Below are 20,462 nucleotides of genomic sequence, written 5' to 3'. Positions count from 1 at the left end.
AGCCCGCTGGGATATTAGCTTACCCTCCGTATGCAATGAGTGCTATATTGTTGTTTTGATTACTGAAGTACTCTACCCTTTGTATTCTCTCAAGTTTCATATACCTCCTTGACGGTGGTTCGAGTTCATTTATAAGCTTTGATACCGCACATAATTGTGTTTATTCAATCAAAAGCTCTTCAGTTATTAGAATAGCATCTCGGCACTGATTTGTTTGTTTTTAGTAAATTACGCTATATGTTTGAAGTGTTATTATAGTATTATTAATTGTTATAATACTCTCTAAATTCATATAAGTTTGTTTAAGTCACCACAAAGAAAAGAACTAATTATATACATATAAAGAAAAGTAAATAAGTGAACCTCACTGTAACATTACTTTTGAAACACCTATATTAGAAAAAAAGTGTATTTACCAGATGAAGATAAATTAATGTTCCCCCAAGGGCCATTTCGTCCGATTATTTCGTATAAAACCAATCCGAAGGAGTAAACATCACCTTTTTGGGTTCCTCTAGGATGATGATCTGGATTTCTCAATAATTCAGGTGCTTTGTATAAATTTCTACGTTCCTCTTTTAATGGCAAATCGGGGTAATCTTCACCAGCTGCATATTTTAAAATAAAATTAACATAATTATCATAGAATTTTAAAGTTTACCTTTAAATTCGTGTAAACCAAAATCGGTAATTTGTAAAACCCATCTGCTATCGATCAAACAATTACTTGAGCGAAGATTTCCATGGCTAATTATTTCACTATCGTGTAAATAAATTAATCCCTGTAAATAAAAATAATTAAAAGAACATATTGATATTAATTTTATCTTTATATATCAAATAATTTACCTTTAAAATATCTGTAACTAAAGAAGAAACGAACATATTGTCTAAATGAAGATCATCATTCAATAAAACGTCTTCAAGACTTCCTCTCGCACAATAAGTGGTTAAAATCGCAATATTTCTATGTTCTACTGAAGCCCCGATAAATGGCATTAAATTTTCGTGGGTTACTTCTCTAATCTGTTTTAATTCCTTCCTAATCGATCGGGTTAAATCAACTGATTTCTTATAAATTTTTTTAATAGCTACGATGTTTCCTTTGTACAAACCAATTTTAGTGTATGCCGTTTTTGGATTATTTTCGACAATTTCTGCTAAACTTCCAGCTTGAAAAACGCTATGTCTGCAAACTTGGATCTAAAACATTTTAATTATTTATTTATTTTTGTTATTTTTAGACTAAATAATTCGAGTTTTGAAATAAAAACACCGAAACAAGACTAATATATTTATGTGTTGTTTAGTCTTTATTAACATTAACACAATAAGACACCATCAAAGAAAAAATGGAATAAATTCTACCATGGTTCTTCCTTTCGTGGCAGATTCCGTCGTTTGAGTTGGAATTATTGTTACATCTTTCATATCAATTTTCCATAAGAGGCAAGCTAATTTCTGTTCGTATCTATAATGCCTAAAAAAAGTTAGAAATAATTTTATCCAAGCATATATAAATATTATGTGCTAAACGAAAACTTAGCGAAAAAAATTTCATATAGAGGTATTTGGTTATTTTTCTACTACTGGCGTTTGTATGAATTGAGTGGAGTTGAGATATGTACTAATTACGGGGATTTATATTGCGTTTCAAATTAGTTGTGTAAAACTTTTTAATTGCAATTTGAAATAAAGTTTGTCCACTTCTCCAATGATTATAACGCAACTTATTAGTGATTAATTAACCATCTTTTTACTTCTTAAACCATTGTTGTTTGTTTCATGTTGCGTAGAGAAATTTCTTCATCTTTTTCAGCCTTTTCTTGTCTCCGTTGAAGTTATGATTAATATAATATAGAAAACGTAATTGCTCCTCTCCACGTTTCTCCAACTTGAGGTGTTTGTGGATGTATTCTTTCCAGAAACAAAAATCTTGACTACATTTACAGAGTTTTAATTTACTAAGATTAATGGTCTGCAGATAAGAAATGTTGAGTAAGATAAATTTAATTCACCTGAGTGAATGCACCAGATATAAAATTACATATGCAATAGTAATATATTTACTATAGATGTAAATTGCTAAATTAAGGCTTGTGATGTCAGATATCAGGGTTCAGTGCCTGCTACTGAAATATGGAAATTATATCTCAGGGAAACCAGAACTCCACAGGTTGCCACGTGAATGACCTCTTTGCCCTCGGCGATACGTAAACCAACTTATTGACCAAGTAAATCGTGGTCCGGCGATGCCATGTCGGAGGGCAAACGAATCTTAACACATCACAGATTAAATTAAATAAGTAGTAAACAAATCCCAAGGAAATATAATTATAGATACCGAGTCAAACATAATAATGAAAGCACCAATGGCAGAGGAGTGAAGGACATAAGACAAGGAAGTGAAATAATCATCAACAGCTGTTTATAGGAAGATGAGTTCAGGATCAACCTAATAAAGAACAAATTCAAGAGAGATTGGAATGTGTGGAAATTAGAAATAAAGATTCATCACCTTGTCCCTTGAGCGTAGCAACTTTTCTACCGTAACATGTGAAAAATTAGGAAAATTTTACCTTCCTCATTGTCAATTACGACGTGTTTTTACATTTTCCCTGATATCTCTTAATATCATTAACTTGGTATCTTTCAATAACATGGTTGCTTAACTCTACATTATATACGGCATATCTCAACATTGTATCCATCTATCAACATTATCTCGTAATCCTTATATAGAATTTGTTTATGTTATTTCTCAATACTATCCTGGCTTTCATCTCTTCCTTATACTCGTTTACAGAATCCCTATACATTTTCCCTGACATATTTCAACATTTTATTTTGATATGTTCGCTAACATCTATTAATATTAGCACGTCGATATCAAAGTAATATTTAAATACGATATATAAATAAAGTTCTGAGAAGAAGTATATCAGATACAGAGACGAAACAAATCCATCAATTGAGATAGACCGTGGCCGTTTACGCTCAGAATATTAGCCAGTGCGAGGCTTTGTAAAATATTGGAAAAGGCAAGGTATGTTGTTGCCACCACCACATGTTCAAATTCGATTTCAAGTTTTTTTAAGGAACAGGTCTGTTTTGCTGTCTCATTAAAATAAATCAGGAAGTTCGTTTGTGTTTATGCGCAAAATTTACACTGACACATCTAAGTTCTAGAGTGTAAAAAGATCTTAGGAGCTGATTGGATTTTCTCCTTAGATATCTCCAAGAAATCTAAAGCTATCCTATTCTAGATTATAAATAGAAATATAGTCGACAAAATTTTTGCTTTTCTCAAAAGAGTCTATTTTCAGACAGATTAAACCTCAGACAATGTGATTGCATGGAAACTAATAGAGATGAGTTTCTTGTGTTTCCATAGTCAAAAAGAAAGTTGTCAAGCAACTTTTGTGTTATAAAACATTTACAGGAAATGTTACAGTCATATTGGTCGGCTTTAGATGTGGTGAGTCTATCTTGAATGCTATCTCTAGAGTATAAAGAAATAGTAGAAAGTATAAAAGCGAATGGTTATATCAATCAAAAGCTATTCTACAAAGTACTCCTTGAGCTTTGATGATTTATTGAAGAAATTACTGTTATAGTAATTATACTTCTTTCCGGAGGTCTTTCCGGATTCGTACAATGTATTTAGATCCGACAGGCCTAATAACGCATTTAATAATTTGTTGGGTGGGGGCGTTTTGATCGGCGTGTCTCAGTAATCGGGCGTTTCGATTGGTTTGTCGGGCTGGATGCTATTGGTATAACAATGCGTGGTGGCGGTTCATTGATTCATGTTTGTTGTGTTTATATTCCGCCTTTGAATAACGTAGCGTTATATTCTTTTATTGATCAGCTTTTCGCAATTATTCAGATGTTCCCGAATGATAAATTTTTGATATGCGGAGACTTCAACCTACCGGAGCTGAGATGGTTTCTAAATGTCAATTCTCGTCATTTTCTTGACGCTCTGTCTTTGTGCGGCCTGATTCAATTCAATCACCACATTGGTGCCTTTCGGAATACTTTGGATTTAATAATTACTAATTTCTATGATATAAGTAACGTGACTTTAAGCGATAACCCGTTGGTTCGTGAGGATATTGCTCATACTACACTTGAGTTCTCCTGTGCGGTTGCCACGTCGTCTGGTTTCGAATATAACTCCTCCGTCTCTTACAATTACCGCAAGGGTGATTTTGATTCTCTTAATACTCAACTTGCGGTGATTAATTGGGAGGCGGTGTTGTGTGTTGACGATGTGGACCGCTGTTTAGAGTTATTTTATATCCATGTACGTGAAGCTATTGATAAATTCGTTCCAAAAGTTCAAAAACAGATGAGAGGTTGTCCAATGTGGTTTTCACCTGGCACTAGGCAGGTGATTGAAGAGAAAAAGAAGGCGCCTAGGAGGTGGCAGCGCTATGGCGACCGCATTGATTATCTAACCTTTTCTCATCTGAGAGGTCGGGCAAAATTTCTTATTGATCGGGATTACAAGAATTACACTTTGAACGCTGAGACGAAGATTGCTTCAAATCCAAGGTTTTCTTGGTCATTCGTTAAGCATCGAAAAGAGGGGAATGATATTCCTGCCACTGTCACTCACAACGGTGTTGTTGCCACCGATGCTCGGTCTGTTTGTTAGCTATTTGCCTCTTACTTTCACTCTGCCTTTATGCCTATTCAGACGGGTGTTGTATCTAACAACCACCTTAATCTTGATCGAGATTGCGCGATATGCTTTGCACGTTCGGGGGTTGAGGAGGCTTTGAGAGGAATTGATCCATCGAAGGGACCAGCAGCGGACGGTATTCCTGCCATCATAATTAAAAATTGCTGTGAGTCACTTTCTTTTCCTTTAACTGTTATATATAACCGGTCGATTCGATCTGGAGTTTTTCCACGTGTTTGGAAGAAGGCTCATGTAATCCCTATCTTTAAATCCGGAAATCGTGGTGAGGTATCTAATTATAGACCTATTTCGTTATTGCCATTATTTAGTAAAATACTTGAAAAGCTTATTTATAGAAGACTTTTTTTCATTGTGAAAAGTACAATCGACTATAGACAGCACGGCTTTTTTGTAGGTCGCTCGGTCGAGAGCAACTTGTTGGAATACACCCATTATATTTTAAACTCTATGGATGATTCCTTTCAGGTTGACTCCATTTATACTGATTTTAGTAAGGCTTTCGATCGAGTCGATCATGCTCTGCTTCTTTCAAAACTTCGCATGTTTGATATTGACGAACATCTTGTGCGTTGGTTTGCCTCCTATACACGTGGAAGGACTCTAAAGGTGAATATCAACGGTCATTTTTCGGACAGCATGTTTGTTACCTCCGGTGTACCGCAAGGAAGTCACTTAGGACCTCTTCTATTTAATATTTATATCAATGATATTTTTTCAATAATTAAACACTCTCATTGCTGGATGTATGCTGATGTGAATTTTTTACACGAGTTTCTTCACCTTTGGATTGTTCGAGGCTACAGCGCGATATTGATGCGCTACGTATTTATTGCAACTCAAATTTTTTGACACTGAACCCTGAAAATGTAATGTTATTTCTTTTACAAGGAAGGCAGGCACGATCAGATACGATTATAGCCTAGGTGATGATACCGTACCTAGAGTGACTCAGATCAGGGATTTGGGCGTCACATTTGATGTCAAACTAACGTTTGAGGGCCACGTTGATGGAGCTGTTGCCAAGGTTTGGCGCATGCTTGGCTTCGTTATGAGAGTCACGCAAAATTTTACAAATATTTATGCTATAAGAACGTTGTATTTTGCGTATGTACACAGCGTTTTAAGCTTTTGCAGCTCCGTTTGGAATCCCCAATATCAAACATATACAGGGTGTCCCGTTAAGGGTACGGAGCGGCTGTATCTCAACAACGGTAAAGCCTAGAGGTTTGGGAAAGAAATCCTTATAGGCAAAGTGGCCAAGAGAAATAGCTTGAAATTATTTTGAACTTCGTAATTCGACCGCTAGGGGGCGTAACTGCCATTGAGAAACATAAAATTCCCGCTATCTCAAAAAGTTAGACGATGAGCTATAACTTTGACATATAATCTTCAATTTCCGACCGCTCCTGAAAAATAAAATTATGCGGAACTTTCCGAAATTATGGATAACCATTTTAAAAGTGCACAGACGGTATTTCCAAATAGATTAAAATTTTATATGGCCCGCAAGAAAACCGAGGAATCGGCGAGGGAATGGTCAGCTCGATTATGTTCATTAGCGTCAAAATGCGAATTTACCACCGAAATGGACACGATTCTTAGGGATTTATTTATAGTTGGTTATGAAGAAGCCCTGTTCAAGATCGACTGATGGAGGAAAAAGCGTCAGTAACATTTCAAGATGTAATCAGCATAGCTACAGCAAAATCCGTGGCTTCGCATGACGTTATTAAAGAAATAAAACAAGAGGCCTGTTTACACGTGAGTACGAAGATGATCGCTTCGCAACATGGACAACAAAAGAAGATGGCGCAACGTACGGCGACAAGTATGTACCGAAATAAAATAATTCATAGATGTTTTGCTTGCGGTAATATTGGCCACATGATTGATTCATGTAAATTTAAAAATGCTACTTGTTACAAATGTAATAAAAAAGGTCACATTGCATCTAATTGTCGTAATAAAGTAAAAAATTTTCAAAATTTTTTAGAAGATCAAATTTTTAATATTGAATCTAGTAATGATAATAAACCAATTGTTGCGAATGTAGAAATAAATGGCAAAATGATGATTTTTCAAATAGATACTGATTCATGTATCTCGGCAATTAATGAGAAATTATATTTAGAGAATTTTCCTAACTATAGGTTATATAAAACAAATAAAATTTTATATGTTTATAATGATCAAAAAGTTAAACCAATAGGATATGTTAAATTAAGAGTTAAATACGCAAAAAAAGATGTAAACTTTAATTTTTTTGTGATTAGAAATGGTGGCCCACCAATCGTTGGTAGAGATTTTTTAGAATTATTTAATTTAGGAATTAAAGAAAATCGCGATTTAAATTTTGTTAGTTGTAATAAAGAACTTATTCAATTACGAAAAGAATTTAAGAACGTTTTTTGCGATAAATTGGGAACATTTAAAGATGGTACAATATTTTTGAAGTTAAAATCTGAAGATGTTACTCCAAAATTTTTTAGACCTCGACCTTTGCCACTTATTTTAAAAAGAAAAGTTGAAATGGAATTAGATAGATTAGTCAATGAAGGAATACTAGAACCCGTTTCATTTAGTAAGTGGGGAACGCCAATTGTTCCTATTATAAAAGAAGATGGATCAGTGCGCATATGTGGAGATTTTAAGGTGACAATAAATCCATGTTTGGAAATAGAAAGATATCCAATTCCCAGAATTGACGAACTTTTAAATTCAATGCAGGGTAGTGTTATATTTTCCAAAATAGATTTGTCTCAAGCATATCAACAAATATTATTAGAAGAAAATTCCAGAGAATTAACAACAATCTCAACACATAAAGGGTTGTTTAAATACACGAGGTTGCCATTCGGTATAACTTCAGCACCGGCTCATTTTCAAAAAGTTATGGAAAGTTTGTTACAAGGTTTAGATTGTGTAATATGTTTTTACGATGATATTTTGATTGGAGGAAAAAACTTAACTGAACATATTGAAAATTTGAAAGCGGTTTTAAATAAACTTGAAAAAGCAGGATTTAAAATTAGAAATGATAAATGTATATTTTTCGAAAGTGAAATTTGTTATTTGGGTTACAAAATTGATAAAGATGGGTTACATACGACAAAAGAGAAAATAAAAGCAATTCAAGATGCCCCAATTTCTAAGTCGGTAACCGAATTAAAATCATTTTTAGGGCTAGTAAATTATTACGCAAAATTTGTTCCAAATTTGTCAACGATTTTGTACCCTTTGTATCAGTTATTACAAAAGAACGCCAAATGGGTTTGGTCTGATCAGTGTTCTCAAGCTTTTAATCAAGTTAAAGATATTTTAATTTCTGCGTCCGTTTTGGTACATTTCAATCCGGATCTGCCGCTTTAGTTAACATGTGACGCTAGTAATTATGGTGTAGGTGCGGTGTTAGCACATATTTTTCCGAATGGGGAAGAAAAACCTATAGCTTTTGCATCAAAAAAGTTAAATAGAGCTGAAATGAGCTATTCGCAAATAGAAAAGGAAGCGTTGGGTATCATATTTGGCGTCAGTAAATTCAATCAGTTTTTATATGGTAATAAATTTACATTAGTTACTGACCATAAACCTTTAGTAACCATTTTTAATCCAATCAAGGGAATTCCGACCTTTTCCGCTAATCGGCTTAGACGTTGGGCTGTTAATTATGATTATAATATAAAATATGTAAAATCAGAGAAGAATATTGCAGATTCGTTATCAAGAATACCAATTAAAGATGATACAAAATTAATTGATAAATGTTCAGTTGACTATATAAATTTTTTTGAAGGTAGTGACATGTCAATAGATTATGAGCATATTAAAAAAGAAACTGGTTTAGATAGAATTTTGAAAGAGTTAAAAAAATTTATTAAATATGGTTGGAATAATAAAGAAATAAATAAAGAGATATTAAGATATTTTAACTTTCGTAATGAATTAACAATAAACTATGGAGTGATTTTGTGGAATAACAAAATTGTGGTTCCATATAAGCTTCGGCGAAAATTATTAGATGAATTACATTCTACTCATATGGGAGCTGCTAAAATGAAAGAAATGGCGCGTAATTATTTTTGGTGGCCTGGATTAAACAGTGATATAGAGAAAAAAGCACACAATTGTGAAAATTGTAGAGCAGTTAAAGATAATCCACCGAAGCATCAACTTCATTTATGGGAATGGCCACGGGAACCTTGGTCTAGATTACATATTGACTATTTTGGTCCTATATATAATAGATATTTTTTGGTAATAGTTGATGCTCACTCAAAATGGATTGAGGTTTTTCCCACTAGAAATACTACAAGTTCATTCACAAATGAAGTATTAAGTAGTTTATTTGCTAGATTTGGAATTCCACATGTAATTGTTTCGGACAACGGTCCACAATTTACATCTAATGAATTCAAATTATTTTTAAATCAAATGCCTATTAAACATATTACGACAGCACCCTATTCACCTGCATCAAATGGCGCTGCTGAAAATGCAGTAAGGACAGTAAAAAACGGTTTACGACGAGCACTTAATGACAAAAATACAAAAGATATATTTTTTGCGTTACAGAACTTTTTATTTGATTATCGCAATACGCCACATGCAACAACTAAAGAGAAACCTTCTGTTCTTATGTTCAAAAGACATATTAATTTCAGATTTAATATAATGAATCCTAAAATCTATAAAAGGAGTAGGAAAAATTATTCAATAAATAATAATGTAATTAAAGGCCAAAGGCGACAACTAAAATATAATAACGGATCTAGGAAATGTAATTTTAGCATAGGACAATATGTATTTGTTAAGGATTATAGAATTCCAATGAAAACTAAGTGGGTTAAGGGTAAAATAATTAAAAGAATTGGAAAATGTGTTTATTCATGTAATGTGCCTGAGGTTGGTAAAGTATGGAAACGCCACGCAAATCAAATACAAGAATGTAGAAGTGTTGAGAGTTCACTGGCGCCTTTACCTATCACAGACACAAAAGAAAACACTGAAATAATTGAAATATTTGATTCTCCTGAACAAGTTGCAAGTGTTAATAATAGACCAAAAAGACAAATAAAAGCACCTGAACGACTTGCATATGAATAGATTTTTTTTTTGACGGAGAGAGTATTTATATATGTATATACTAGATTAGTTTAATTTTTTTTTAGGGGGAGAGATGTAGAATACGGTTTATTTTGGGTTATTTTTGTAAGACTGGTTTTTGTGTGTGAACACGTGTTTGTCTTGTTACATTTCATTTTTACGTTTAGTCGGAATAAAGTATTGGTAGAGAAAGAATGTATTTTATTACAAATTTTACAATTTAATAGCCTGGATAATACCGCTTGGCTTTTGTTTTGCGATATTTCTCATATCTGTCATAATAAGGGAGGGGGAGGCCAATGCGTTTTCATATGTTTACATTTTAATATCTCCTGGACCATTCAACCGATTTGAATATTTTCGATGTTGTTTGAAAGAGCATTTTATGCTCTTTTTAAAGATATTTTCAAAAAGACCGTTTGCTTTAAAACAAATAAGCTATAGGGCGTTACCTGCAGCGGTTACATATTTTTGCGATTTTTGAAAGAAAGTTAAATGGAACGGTACTATTTACTTCACAGACCCTTAATCACCATAAAATTTGCAAAATATTAGTGAAAACCGCATCTCGATATCTATATCCATTCTCGAATTATAGAAGAAAATGTTAAAAACTCGAGTGCCATCAATCGGATCCAGTTACCTCATCGAGAAAAACAATTCACATAACCATGGTAACTGTAAACATGTCTTTTACTAACACAGAAGCGTATGATGATTTATTTTCAATGGTTTTAATACGATGCAACTGTATGACAAAAATGTGCAATGCAATTACGACAAAGAAAGACATTTTTCTCTAGAAGTGTTTTTAAGATTGACTTAGCGATTACGGAAAACTGTCAACATGTAGCCCATTCAGACATCTCTATGAATTCGTAAATCACATTGGTGCGCAATGCGATCCCACAAAATCTGGGAACTCCGAAAACAATTGTCCACAAGATTCCTCAAGGGAATAATATCTCCTCCACATTGTTTTACATCAGGCCTTAACAGATTATGATAACAGACTGAACAATTATCATTGACTTTTAAATATGATTTGGGCAAATCCAAACCTTTTATCACAAATGCCATGGATGCATGAAGCATCTCTCCACAAGCTGGTGTAAACTTGCATAATATGCATTCTTGGTTCGAGCAAAACCCACATTGCTTTCACCTCTTTATCTAAATTATTTTACTATTGGGTAGACTAAACGACCTGACTTTTCAAGAAAAACCAATTATCGGGGAAAATATGACAAAACATTAAATGCCGGTAGAAACGTGTCCAGGGCCGAGACCTAAACAGTGTTTTTTTTTTCGTCGAAACTAGATTCAATAAATGCATCGAGGTTTATGGAAGGCATTTCGAACATTATTGAGCTATTTTTGTCAAAAATTTAAGTAATTCTAAGTGTTTTGGTTTATTTTGTTTTATTATCATTGTTGACGTTTTATATTATTGATCGGTTGGCTTTTAAATATGCCTCAAAAGTAGTTTTGAAGCAGTTCTAAGCTTGGATAAAGTGTGAAGGAAGGGTCTAGTTAATAACATTTTTGTGCTCTCTTATTTGTTTCCTAAGGTAACTTGATCCGATTAAGATTTACGAATTTTTAACATCTTCTTCTATAATTCGAGAATGGATATAGATATCGAGATGCGGTTTTCACTAATATTTTGCAAATTTTATGCTGATTAAGGGTCTGTGAAGTAAATAGTACCGTTCCATTTAACTTTCTTTCAAAAATCACAAAAATATGTAACCGCTTCAGATAACGCCCTCTAGCTTATTTGTTTTAAAGCAAACGGTCTTACTGAAAATATCTTTAAAAAGAGCATAAAATGCTCTTTCAAACAACACTGAAAATATTCAAATCGGTTAAAGGTCCAGGAGATATTAAAATGTAAATATATGAAAACGCATTGGCCTCCCCCCCCCCTTATTATGACAGATATGAGAAATATCGCAAAACAAAAGCGAAGCGGTATTATCCAGGCTATTAAATGATGTTGTCAAAGTTATAGCTCATCGTCTAACTTTTTGAGATAGCGGGAATTTTATGTTTCTCAATGGCAGTTACGCCCCCTAGCGGTCGAATTACGAAGTTCAAAATAATTTCCAGCTATTTCTCTTGGCCACTTTGCCTATAAGGATTTCTTTCCCAAACCTCTAGGCTTTACCGTTGTCGAGATACAGCCGCTCCGTACCCTTAACGGGACACCTGTATATCCAGAATTGAAAGGATTCAAAAGAAATTCCTAAAGTATTTATGTTTTAAAAGCAACATCGTTTACATTGATTACGTATCTGCCTGTGCCTCCTTCAACTTCTTATCGCTCCGTCAGCGTCGTTCATGTGGTGATGCTTTAATATTCCATAAAATCATGAATGGTAGTATTGATTCTCCTAGCCTTCTTGAAGTCGTTAATTTTCGTGTTCTACCCCGGTGTCTTCGGATCGATTATTTATTTTACATGCCTGCTCCACGTACTAATATAATCCGAATATCTTTCAGAACTCTCCCATGTTGAGAATGGAGCGCACATGCCACCATTTACATCGTGGCGCGGGGGTTGATGTCTTTTGCGACTCGCTACGCGCGTTTAAACGTTTGATAATTGCGGCGTGTAAAGCTGATCACAATAATTAGTTTTATATAAGTAAATTCTATATGTTTTGATCGTTTATATTTTCTATTGTTATCTTTGAGACACGGTGCCTTGGGTTCGTCCCGTTTCCGTGTCCAACTGTATTCGTAAATAAATAAATAAATAGTCAAGTAGATTCTTATCTATTCAAGAAGATAAGAATTGCCATTTCAAGTAGAGCTTAATTGTTTTACGCCTTTTACGATTTTTCTATATCCGATTACTTTTTTTATTTTCTTTTAATATTTTCATACCATCCATGTCTATCCCGATTTTATTCGTATATCGTTGATTTATCTATTTGGTATCGTCACTACAAACTACTGTATTGTAGATAGATATATCTACATTATACATATACTAATGGATATAAACAAAAAATATTCGAAATTCAAGTAGAATTTTTCATGATTATAAAAAGTGCTTTTTACATCCTTGTATTCAATTTTAAAAAGAAAAATCGTCAAACCTTCATTACTGTGAGAGTTTGTTGTAACGAGTTGGGACACCTAGATTAATGCTACTATATTTTATGCAGAGAATTATGACATAATTAAAGTTGTATTTAATGATTTATGAGGTACTTGATTAATGATCTACTTATGTCATCGAATATTTACATTATTATTGTTGATTAATAATTTTTAGTGTACTATAGCAACTATAGCTATCTTATTGAAAACTGATAAATTTAATGTATTGACCGTGTTGTGAATTTTTTGGAGACATCAGTGGATGTATTTGATGTGGATTTATTTCGTTAATGTTCATCCGGGTTCAAAAAGATCCAAAGCTTTGTATTTCTTGGGGTTTCTAAGGAACAATGCTAAACATGCCTAAAAATATCTTAAAACAAGTGAAATGACCTTTTTAATTTCTGGAATATTGTACCATTAAGTATATGTATACGCGATAATAGGCATACTTTACTCGTATGCTGTTAAAAGCCCACATTTGCAGCTGATATCGACGCTGTCAAGTCAAAATGGCAAAAACGCCAAACTGGTCACGTTTTAGTTAGCTGCACCGTTGAACAGGATATTGAAATCTGCTTCCAACAGTTAAAGCGACATAACCGCAAACAAACTTGAATGGCTTCAATATTGGTTCAAAGTTTGAGCAAATGTCTATGTATTTTGATACGATGTGATGAAAGTTTTTTATATTTCTTGAAAAATCAAGTAGATGTCCCTTGTAGCGTTTTGTCTAACGTGTCTACCTGTCTACGAGTCATTTATACTTCACAATTTCCCAACCGTTTGCAAACAGTTAGCATACTGCTTTTGGTTTCAAGTAAACTATCTATGAAAGTGACTGTTAATAAGTAGACTCAAGCTTTTTTTTGGCAGAAAAGGAAAAAATACGTTACACACTTCAGCTTACCGTTGGTAAGTACAGAGCAAGTTTCTTATAGGTGTTGTATACTGACAATCCCTTATTGCTCTAGTGACTCCTAATTGTTCGATAAGTACGCTTAACGGGCAAAGGGTTTCTTTCCAGATCTCCGAGAATCTTCCGGTTTTTAGGCAATCATTGATGCATCGTAGGAAAGCCTGTGGATCTATTTCAACGCACACTCTGAGAACTTCGTATGTGATGTTATCATTACCCGAGCTCTTCTTGGATTAAACTTCGCATGGGTTCTTCTTTGTTGAAATCTTCAGAAACTATAGGAAAGAGCTGCCAAAACAAGTTATTGACATGTCATACCCCAGACCTCAGTTCATGAGAGTCTCTTTTAGTAGTGTTAACTTATCGGCTGTTATCTTCCAGCCTACAGCTTTGTAGACTTATCTGATTGATTGTTTGTAGTGACGAAAAAGAAAAATGAGAACAGTAGGTAGTCGCTGAGTACCTCGACCTCTTTCCTTACTTCCCATTTTTGTATACAATTAGCGTTATGTTCTGTGTCAGATCAACAACGGAGCATCATTTCGGTCCCCAATACATCGTTATGCCAGGTTTATTTGCGAGTATAAACCTACATTTTTTGTAACCCCCCATTAGTTTGTCTCCAGCCATTCTCTTCCTGGCGATAAAGTTGCCACAGATTATCTTTTGAAATTAGCCAATGCTTTCTCAAAGTCTACGTTTTATAGAGTGAAAATATGGATACACTTCCTTGCTGTCTGTTCTTAATTTCTGCACTTCTCTCTTGTTTGGTTCGTGTCGGAGCGCCATATCAATAAACTTTTGTTGAATTTCTGCTTCCAAGAAGTTGTGATCGTTTCACCATTTGTTGCAGTTGCTGTTGAGTTGTATTATCATTATTTTCGCCATTTCGGCGACTCTGAGGTACTTTAAAAACATCTCTCTTTTTTCTTCTTAGTAACTGTCTTAAACTACGTTTCTTTGCATCTGCCTCTGTCTTCATCTCCTCATTCACAACTGATTACTCTGGATCTTTCTTTTTCTATAGCTTTACTCTCTTCTACCATCATTCTTTTTCTTGTTTCTGTGGTTTCTGTCTTTTTCTCTTGGTTTTTCCTTTACTTTTGTTCTATACTTGTCCAAAAGCTTCTTGTATTTAGAAAGCCTCGCATCTTCTTCTATCATCATTTTCATAAATGACACAATCTTTTTTGTTAAGTGTAGGAAGATAATTTCTCTTCTTTCTTCTATTTCGCATACGGTTAATCCTATTTTTATCTTTCCTTCGTTTGTTAGTATTTCAGCATTCTCTTTACTAACTTTCACGGTTACTGCCTGTATGTTGCGCGTATGGTCTTAATTTTTCTATATTGTATTCGTCATTCTTCATCTCTCTGAGCTGCATCTTTACAGCCTCTATTACGTCCTTCCTTAGGGTCGTCACTTCCAGGCCCCCTTTATGCTTAGAAATACCTTCTTCCTCTCTATTAAACAGTATTGTTTCTGCGTTATCACCAATAATTTTTCATTTCTTGTTGTTTTATCTTTTCTGGTCGACTCTTCCTCCGGAGTGCAAGATGCTGCTTGGCTGGTGCATCCATCCGATGCTTCTGACTTATTTGCCATTAAACCATGTTTACAGAAGTCTGGCATCTGTGGCGCTTTATACCTTTCTAGCAGATATGCACTCATTAACACTGAACACTAAAACAACACAAAGTCTTCCGGTACAAAATTTCACCTGTATCCTAGACTCTTTATACCATCGGGGCCAGAGAGATCCCAGTTTATTAATAAGGTATGTTTCCCCAGTTCAGGTACGTCCGGCTTGGTACACCTGTATAAATATTTTACGAGGTTATCGATCTAACCAAATGATGTTAGATCTGAAGAAACTGTGATGATTGAGGTTACCTTTCATTTTTACTTTAAAATTAAAAGTCTTATAACATCTTATATCAGACATAAATGTTGGATTGGGATGGTTTACGAGCATTACGTCATAAGATTTTCGTTTAGCACATATAACTAACAAAATATTTTTTTTTCTATTTACTTAAACGCGAAAAGTATCACAACTAGTATAATCATCGAAGCAATAAACATTAATCCAATCAGCCTCCAATCAGTTTTATAAATACACCTTTCGCCCCTAAATCCACAAACCGGTTCAGCTCTTGGTAATTTACCTCCAACCCATTGAATAGGACGCGACATATCAATGTACTTGAATTCCTAAAATTAAAAAAATATAAATAAAAGACTCATTTATTATAATGAGATAAAGTTTACGGGTAAATCAAGAAGACCTGTGGTATTAGAATCATATTGAAAATAACCAACCGGTTGCATACTCATTCTAAGTGAAGAGTTAATCTCTAAATCATCTAAAAGAGCTACAACGGTAAAGTTACCTTCAGCGTCCCCATTTCTATCGATGTAGATCTAAAACGAGGATAAATAACAATAAAAAATGTTCTTTTTTAAGATAAAAAATTCGTTTACATCGTATCCTTGGATTGATCGATGAGACCTATTTAAAATCTTCTCTAAAACAGCTGTACCATTTCTCGGATCTTCATGATTGTCGAAAATCTCTGTTAAAGCTCTCGCGTAAATCATAACGGCGTCGTATAAATAAGCAGCATGAATTGGAACCTTTTGATTAAATTGTTATTAAGAAAAAAAATTAATTAAACGAGAAAAATGTCATTTTTGTTGTCTTACGTTGATGCTTTCGAATATTTTTCGATGGTAAGGGACGCAAAATGGAGCCAAAGCTGAGGTAGCTTTTATTTTTTCACAAACAGTTCTAAAGGTATTGTAAAAAAGAAATATTTTAGAGAGAGGTAAAATAAAGAATGAAATGGAACGAATACAATAAAACAATATTACGTCGGGTTTTATTGAATTCTAAGAAAAAAGATATTTTTTAAAACTCACTTGTATTCAGGGTTTCGGGGATGAGATGGGGTGAGTTTCAATACTGATCTGAACCCCATGTAATCGGTGGTGTTACCCCAAGGTTCACTTAAAAAAGGGTCCAAATAATCTAGAATAAAAACGAAATAATTTTAAAAATGTCAATCATCCAAAAATCTTCTTTTTTGATTATGAGTAAGTGTTAAAATAAAGAAAAATATTAAATTAATTTTACTTAATCTTTGATTAATTGTAACTTTAATATCTGTAATATAAAATAGCAATATTCCCTTTACCAAAATGTTATCTCGTATCAAATTTACTGACATTATTGCATTCTGACAATAGATAATCATGTTCGTTATCCCTATTTCTCTTCCTCGTCACAAAGACTGCGAACACAGGTAGAGGACTAGATAGAGAAGTGAGAAAAGGATTGTAAAGATAAGAAAGGGATTAGAGAAAAAACTGGAAGACTGATTATAAAAAATAGAAATTGGTAAGGCGGCAACGGTGACAGGGAGGGACTGAAAATAGACTGAACAGAGGCTGAAACAACAGGAAGGAGAGTGAATACGGAAGAGGGAGGCTTAAAAGGGACTATTAATTTGGTTTGGTTCAGCCATTCTTAAACATATGGCTAGGCTTTTATCACTTTCTCTACACTTGCACTATATCAGTCGAAATGGTTTCACTCTTTTCAATTTTCTAACTTAGCCATCGTTATCTAGGAGTTGGAAAACAACTTCGTTAATGTGCTGGTGTAGCCTCTGTTCGTGTGTCCAGGAATATTCTATGATAACGTTGTCGATAGTTCCCATATTTAGGTCCTTGTGCAGATTGTCATTTCGAACGTACCGTGGAACGGTGACAGTTCCTCTAAGCATTTCATTCTGAAACGTTTGCACGATGTTTCGATTGCGTTCATTGGTACAACGTCACAGTTAAATGTTATAGTGATTCAGACCACCCGTACCGGGGATTTTTCTCAATAACGCGATTACCTAAAAAGTTGCACTAAAAAATATGATAATAAAATCGTATATGAAGAATCTCATGCGCCAGTTTTTATCACGCTGGTAACACCGAAGTTGGTGGTAATGACATCAACTTAAAAATTTTCCAAGTTGTCATATGAATTAAGTTTTATCGTAGGATAGATATTTTAAAAATAAACAACTTTTGCTTTAACTCTTCTTAGATTTAATGCAACGTTTAAATGCTATTGATGAAAATCTTAAGGGACCGGCTGAAATTATTTTACAATAATTTATGATTAAGTGAGCTATGACTTCCACATTTGACATTTATTATTTTATTATTAAAAAAAGACTATGTTTACCAACGAAGAAGCATTTGACATGTTAATAGTGTTGGGAGAATGTAAAGAAAACTTTCGAAAAGCAGTGCGATGATATGCGGCAAGATTTTGGATTTTGGATCAAGACTACGATTTTCCTAGACGTATTCTTTGGACCGATGAATCGCTTTGTAAAAGTAATGAAGAGGTAAATCTTCATAACACCTACAACTGGGCAAGGGAAAATCCGCACTGGGTAAGATATGTTGACAATCAACACTTATGGATCCTCAACATGTGGTGTGGTATTATAGGAGAGCAAATAATTGGTCCACATTTCTTTGATACGGCTCTAAATGGAGAAACATACGCCCACTTTGTACAAAATGTGCTGAACATCTACTATTACATCTACAATTTTCTACTAGCATCTTCTCTACGATTGCTCAAAGATGAAAAATTAAATTCTTCCAATAACGCAGCGTAGTCAACACCTCGTTCCGTATACTGACCAACTGTTTTAAAATGTAAGTATTTTAAGAACCTCTTCTGCACTCTCTCGAGCATGAGCTGGTGAGAAGTATAACAAGGATACCAAACCAGAGAACCATATTCCAATTTTGTACGAACAAGCGCATAGAAAAATACTGTTAATGCAGCTACATTGTTACATTTTTTGCAATGTCTGATGAAAAAACTCAATGCACCAGAAGCTGACTTTACTATAGCGTTAACATGGTCTTTGAATTGCAACTGGTCATCGAATAAGACACCCAGATCTCGAATATCGCGTTCTCTGCGTAATGCTTCAACTCCCACATTATAATTAAAGGTTATTGGGTTATTACATCTTGTGTAAGATATGACAACGCATTTTGCTATGTTAAGATCAATTCCATTTTGTATTGACCAGGAACTGATAATGTTCAGATTGCGCTGTAAGATAACACAGTCTTCAGGGGATGTTACGCGAGCGAATATCTTTAGGTCATCGGCGTAAGCAAGCAGATTACAATCAAGTCGTCGTAATAGATTATTCAGAGAAATATTGAATAGAAGGGGACCCAGGTTGGAACCCTGTGGAACACCAGAACCAGCAGTGAACGTATCAGATTTAAAACCGTTGTAGCTCACATAGCAAAGTCTATTGGAGAAGTAAGATGAAATTAAATCCACGAAATCATTGGTAAATCCAAGACTGCAGAGTTTAGAAAGAAGTATTCCATGATCTAATCTATCAAATGTCTTTGTAAAATCTGTGTAAATTATATCAACTTGTTCCCGTTTATCCATGTGCTCGCTGATGAACTGCGTTACCTCTGCTAAATTAGTCATAGTTGAACGACCAGTCATAAATCCGTGATGATGATCAGATATACATATATGGGCGAACACGGTAACTCATTCTGGAGTATAGCAACATTTCGAAGACTTTCGAGCAATTGTTCAAAATGCTAATAGGTCGGTAATTTTCAATACTAAATCTGTCTCCCTTCTTAAAAACCGGCGTTATCCGAGTTTTTTTCCATACTGCAGGAAAAGTTTTAGTTTTTAAGCATAAATTAGATATAAAGGTTAAAGGTATGCTGAGGAAGGGTGCACAATCTTTAATAATAAAAATTAGGAGACCGTCGTCGCCAGCGGTAAAGTCATTCTTTAATCGTTTCATACAGATTTCTACCTCCTCGATAGAAAATGGAGTAATGTAGAAGGATCCAGGACAGTTGACTTGCTGGTTACAGTTATTGATAGTTGTAAGTCCAGAATTGAAGGCCTGCACTATTTCCAGGGGATCAGAGATTTCAGAGCCAGCAAAGGACATTTTGAAAACATTTTTGAAACCTTCGTTCAATTTTAGGCCAATTGTATGTTACATACCCTTTACCTAAGTTGAATAATTTTGAAGATATTAATTGTTTTTAGTGATGGGACGGTATTTGAGGAACGGTATTTTGGAGCGGTATTTTTGAGGAGCGTACCGCTTCCACGCGATTTTAAAATACCCGTTACAGAACGTTACTAATATATTTACATATTTGTAGTGATGGTTCGGTATTTGAGAAACGATATTTTGGAGCATTATTCTAATGGAACATACCATTCCTGCGCGATTTTTAAACTACCCGATTCTGGGGTAGGGAATATATTATGTTTTCAAACTTGCTACGAAACCAGCTATGTTTTTGCTCAAGGTCACGGTATTTTGGAGCGGTATTTTTGTGTAGCGATCGTTCCTGGAGCGCGACACGGTTATGAGTGGTATTCCCATCACTAATTGTTTTTGATAAAAAATGTCGCTGCAACGTTACCTTCAATAATTTATAAATCATCTACTCTGATCGCTGAAAACCAAGGTTTGTGTTAGGAATGTTGTGGTGGTAATGCATTATCGGAGCATCAGTAAGGTTCGTCGAAAT

The 20,462-nt window shown here is 34.3% G+C and overlaps 1 protein-coding gene across 1 annotated transcript in view; it reads right to left on the bottom strand.

The window, feature by feature from the left end:
* Positions 1–20,462, bottom strand: part of LOC111416260 (Guanylyl cyclase at 32E) — a 153,239-nt gene that overhangs the window by 19,673 nt on the left and 113,104 nt on the right. The window contains exons 7-15 of the mRNA XM_071196358.1: positions 16,767–16,875; positions 16,551–16,635; positions 16,329–16,481; positions 16,116–16,268; positions 15,880–16,058; positions 1,369–1,480; positions 850–1,203; positions 662–782; positions 417–608 (exon numbers count right to left, since the gene is read on the bottom strand). Coding sequence (XP_071052459.1) covers positions 417–608; positions 662–782; positions 850–1,203; positions 1,369–1,480; positions 15,880–16,058; positions 16,116–16,268; positions 16,329–16,481; positions 16,551–16,635; positions 16,767–16,875 — 1,458 coding nt within the window. The remainder of the gene's footprint in view (positions 1–416; positions 609–661; positions 783–849; positions 1,204–1,368; positions 1,481–15,879; positions 16,059–16,115; positions 16,269–16,328; positions 16,482–16,550; positions 16,636–16,766; positions 16,876–20,462) is intronic.

This window comes from Onthophagus taurus, chromosome 6 (assembly GCF_036711975.1).
Source record: "Onthophagus taurus isolate NC chromosome 6, IU_Otau_3.0, whole genome shotgun sequence".
NCBI lineage: Eukaryota > Metazoa > Arthropoda > Insecta > Coleoptera > Scarabaeidae > Onthophagus > Onthophagus taurus.
Note: the sequence above shows the minus strand (reverse complement) of the source record. Positions and strands in the feature narration are given on the sequence as shown.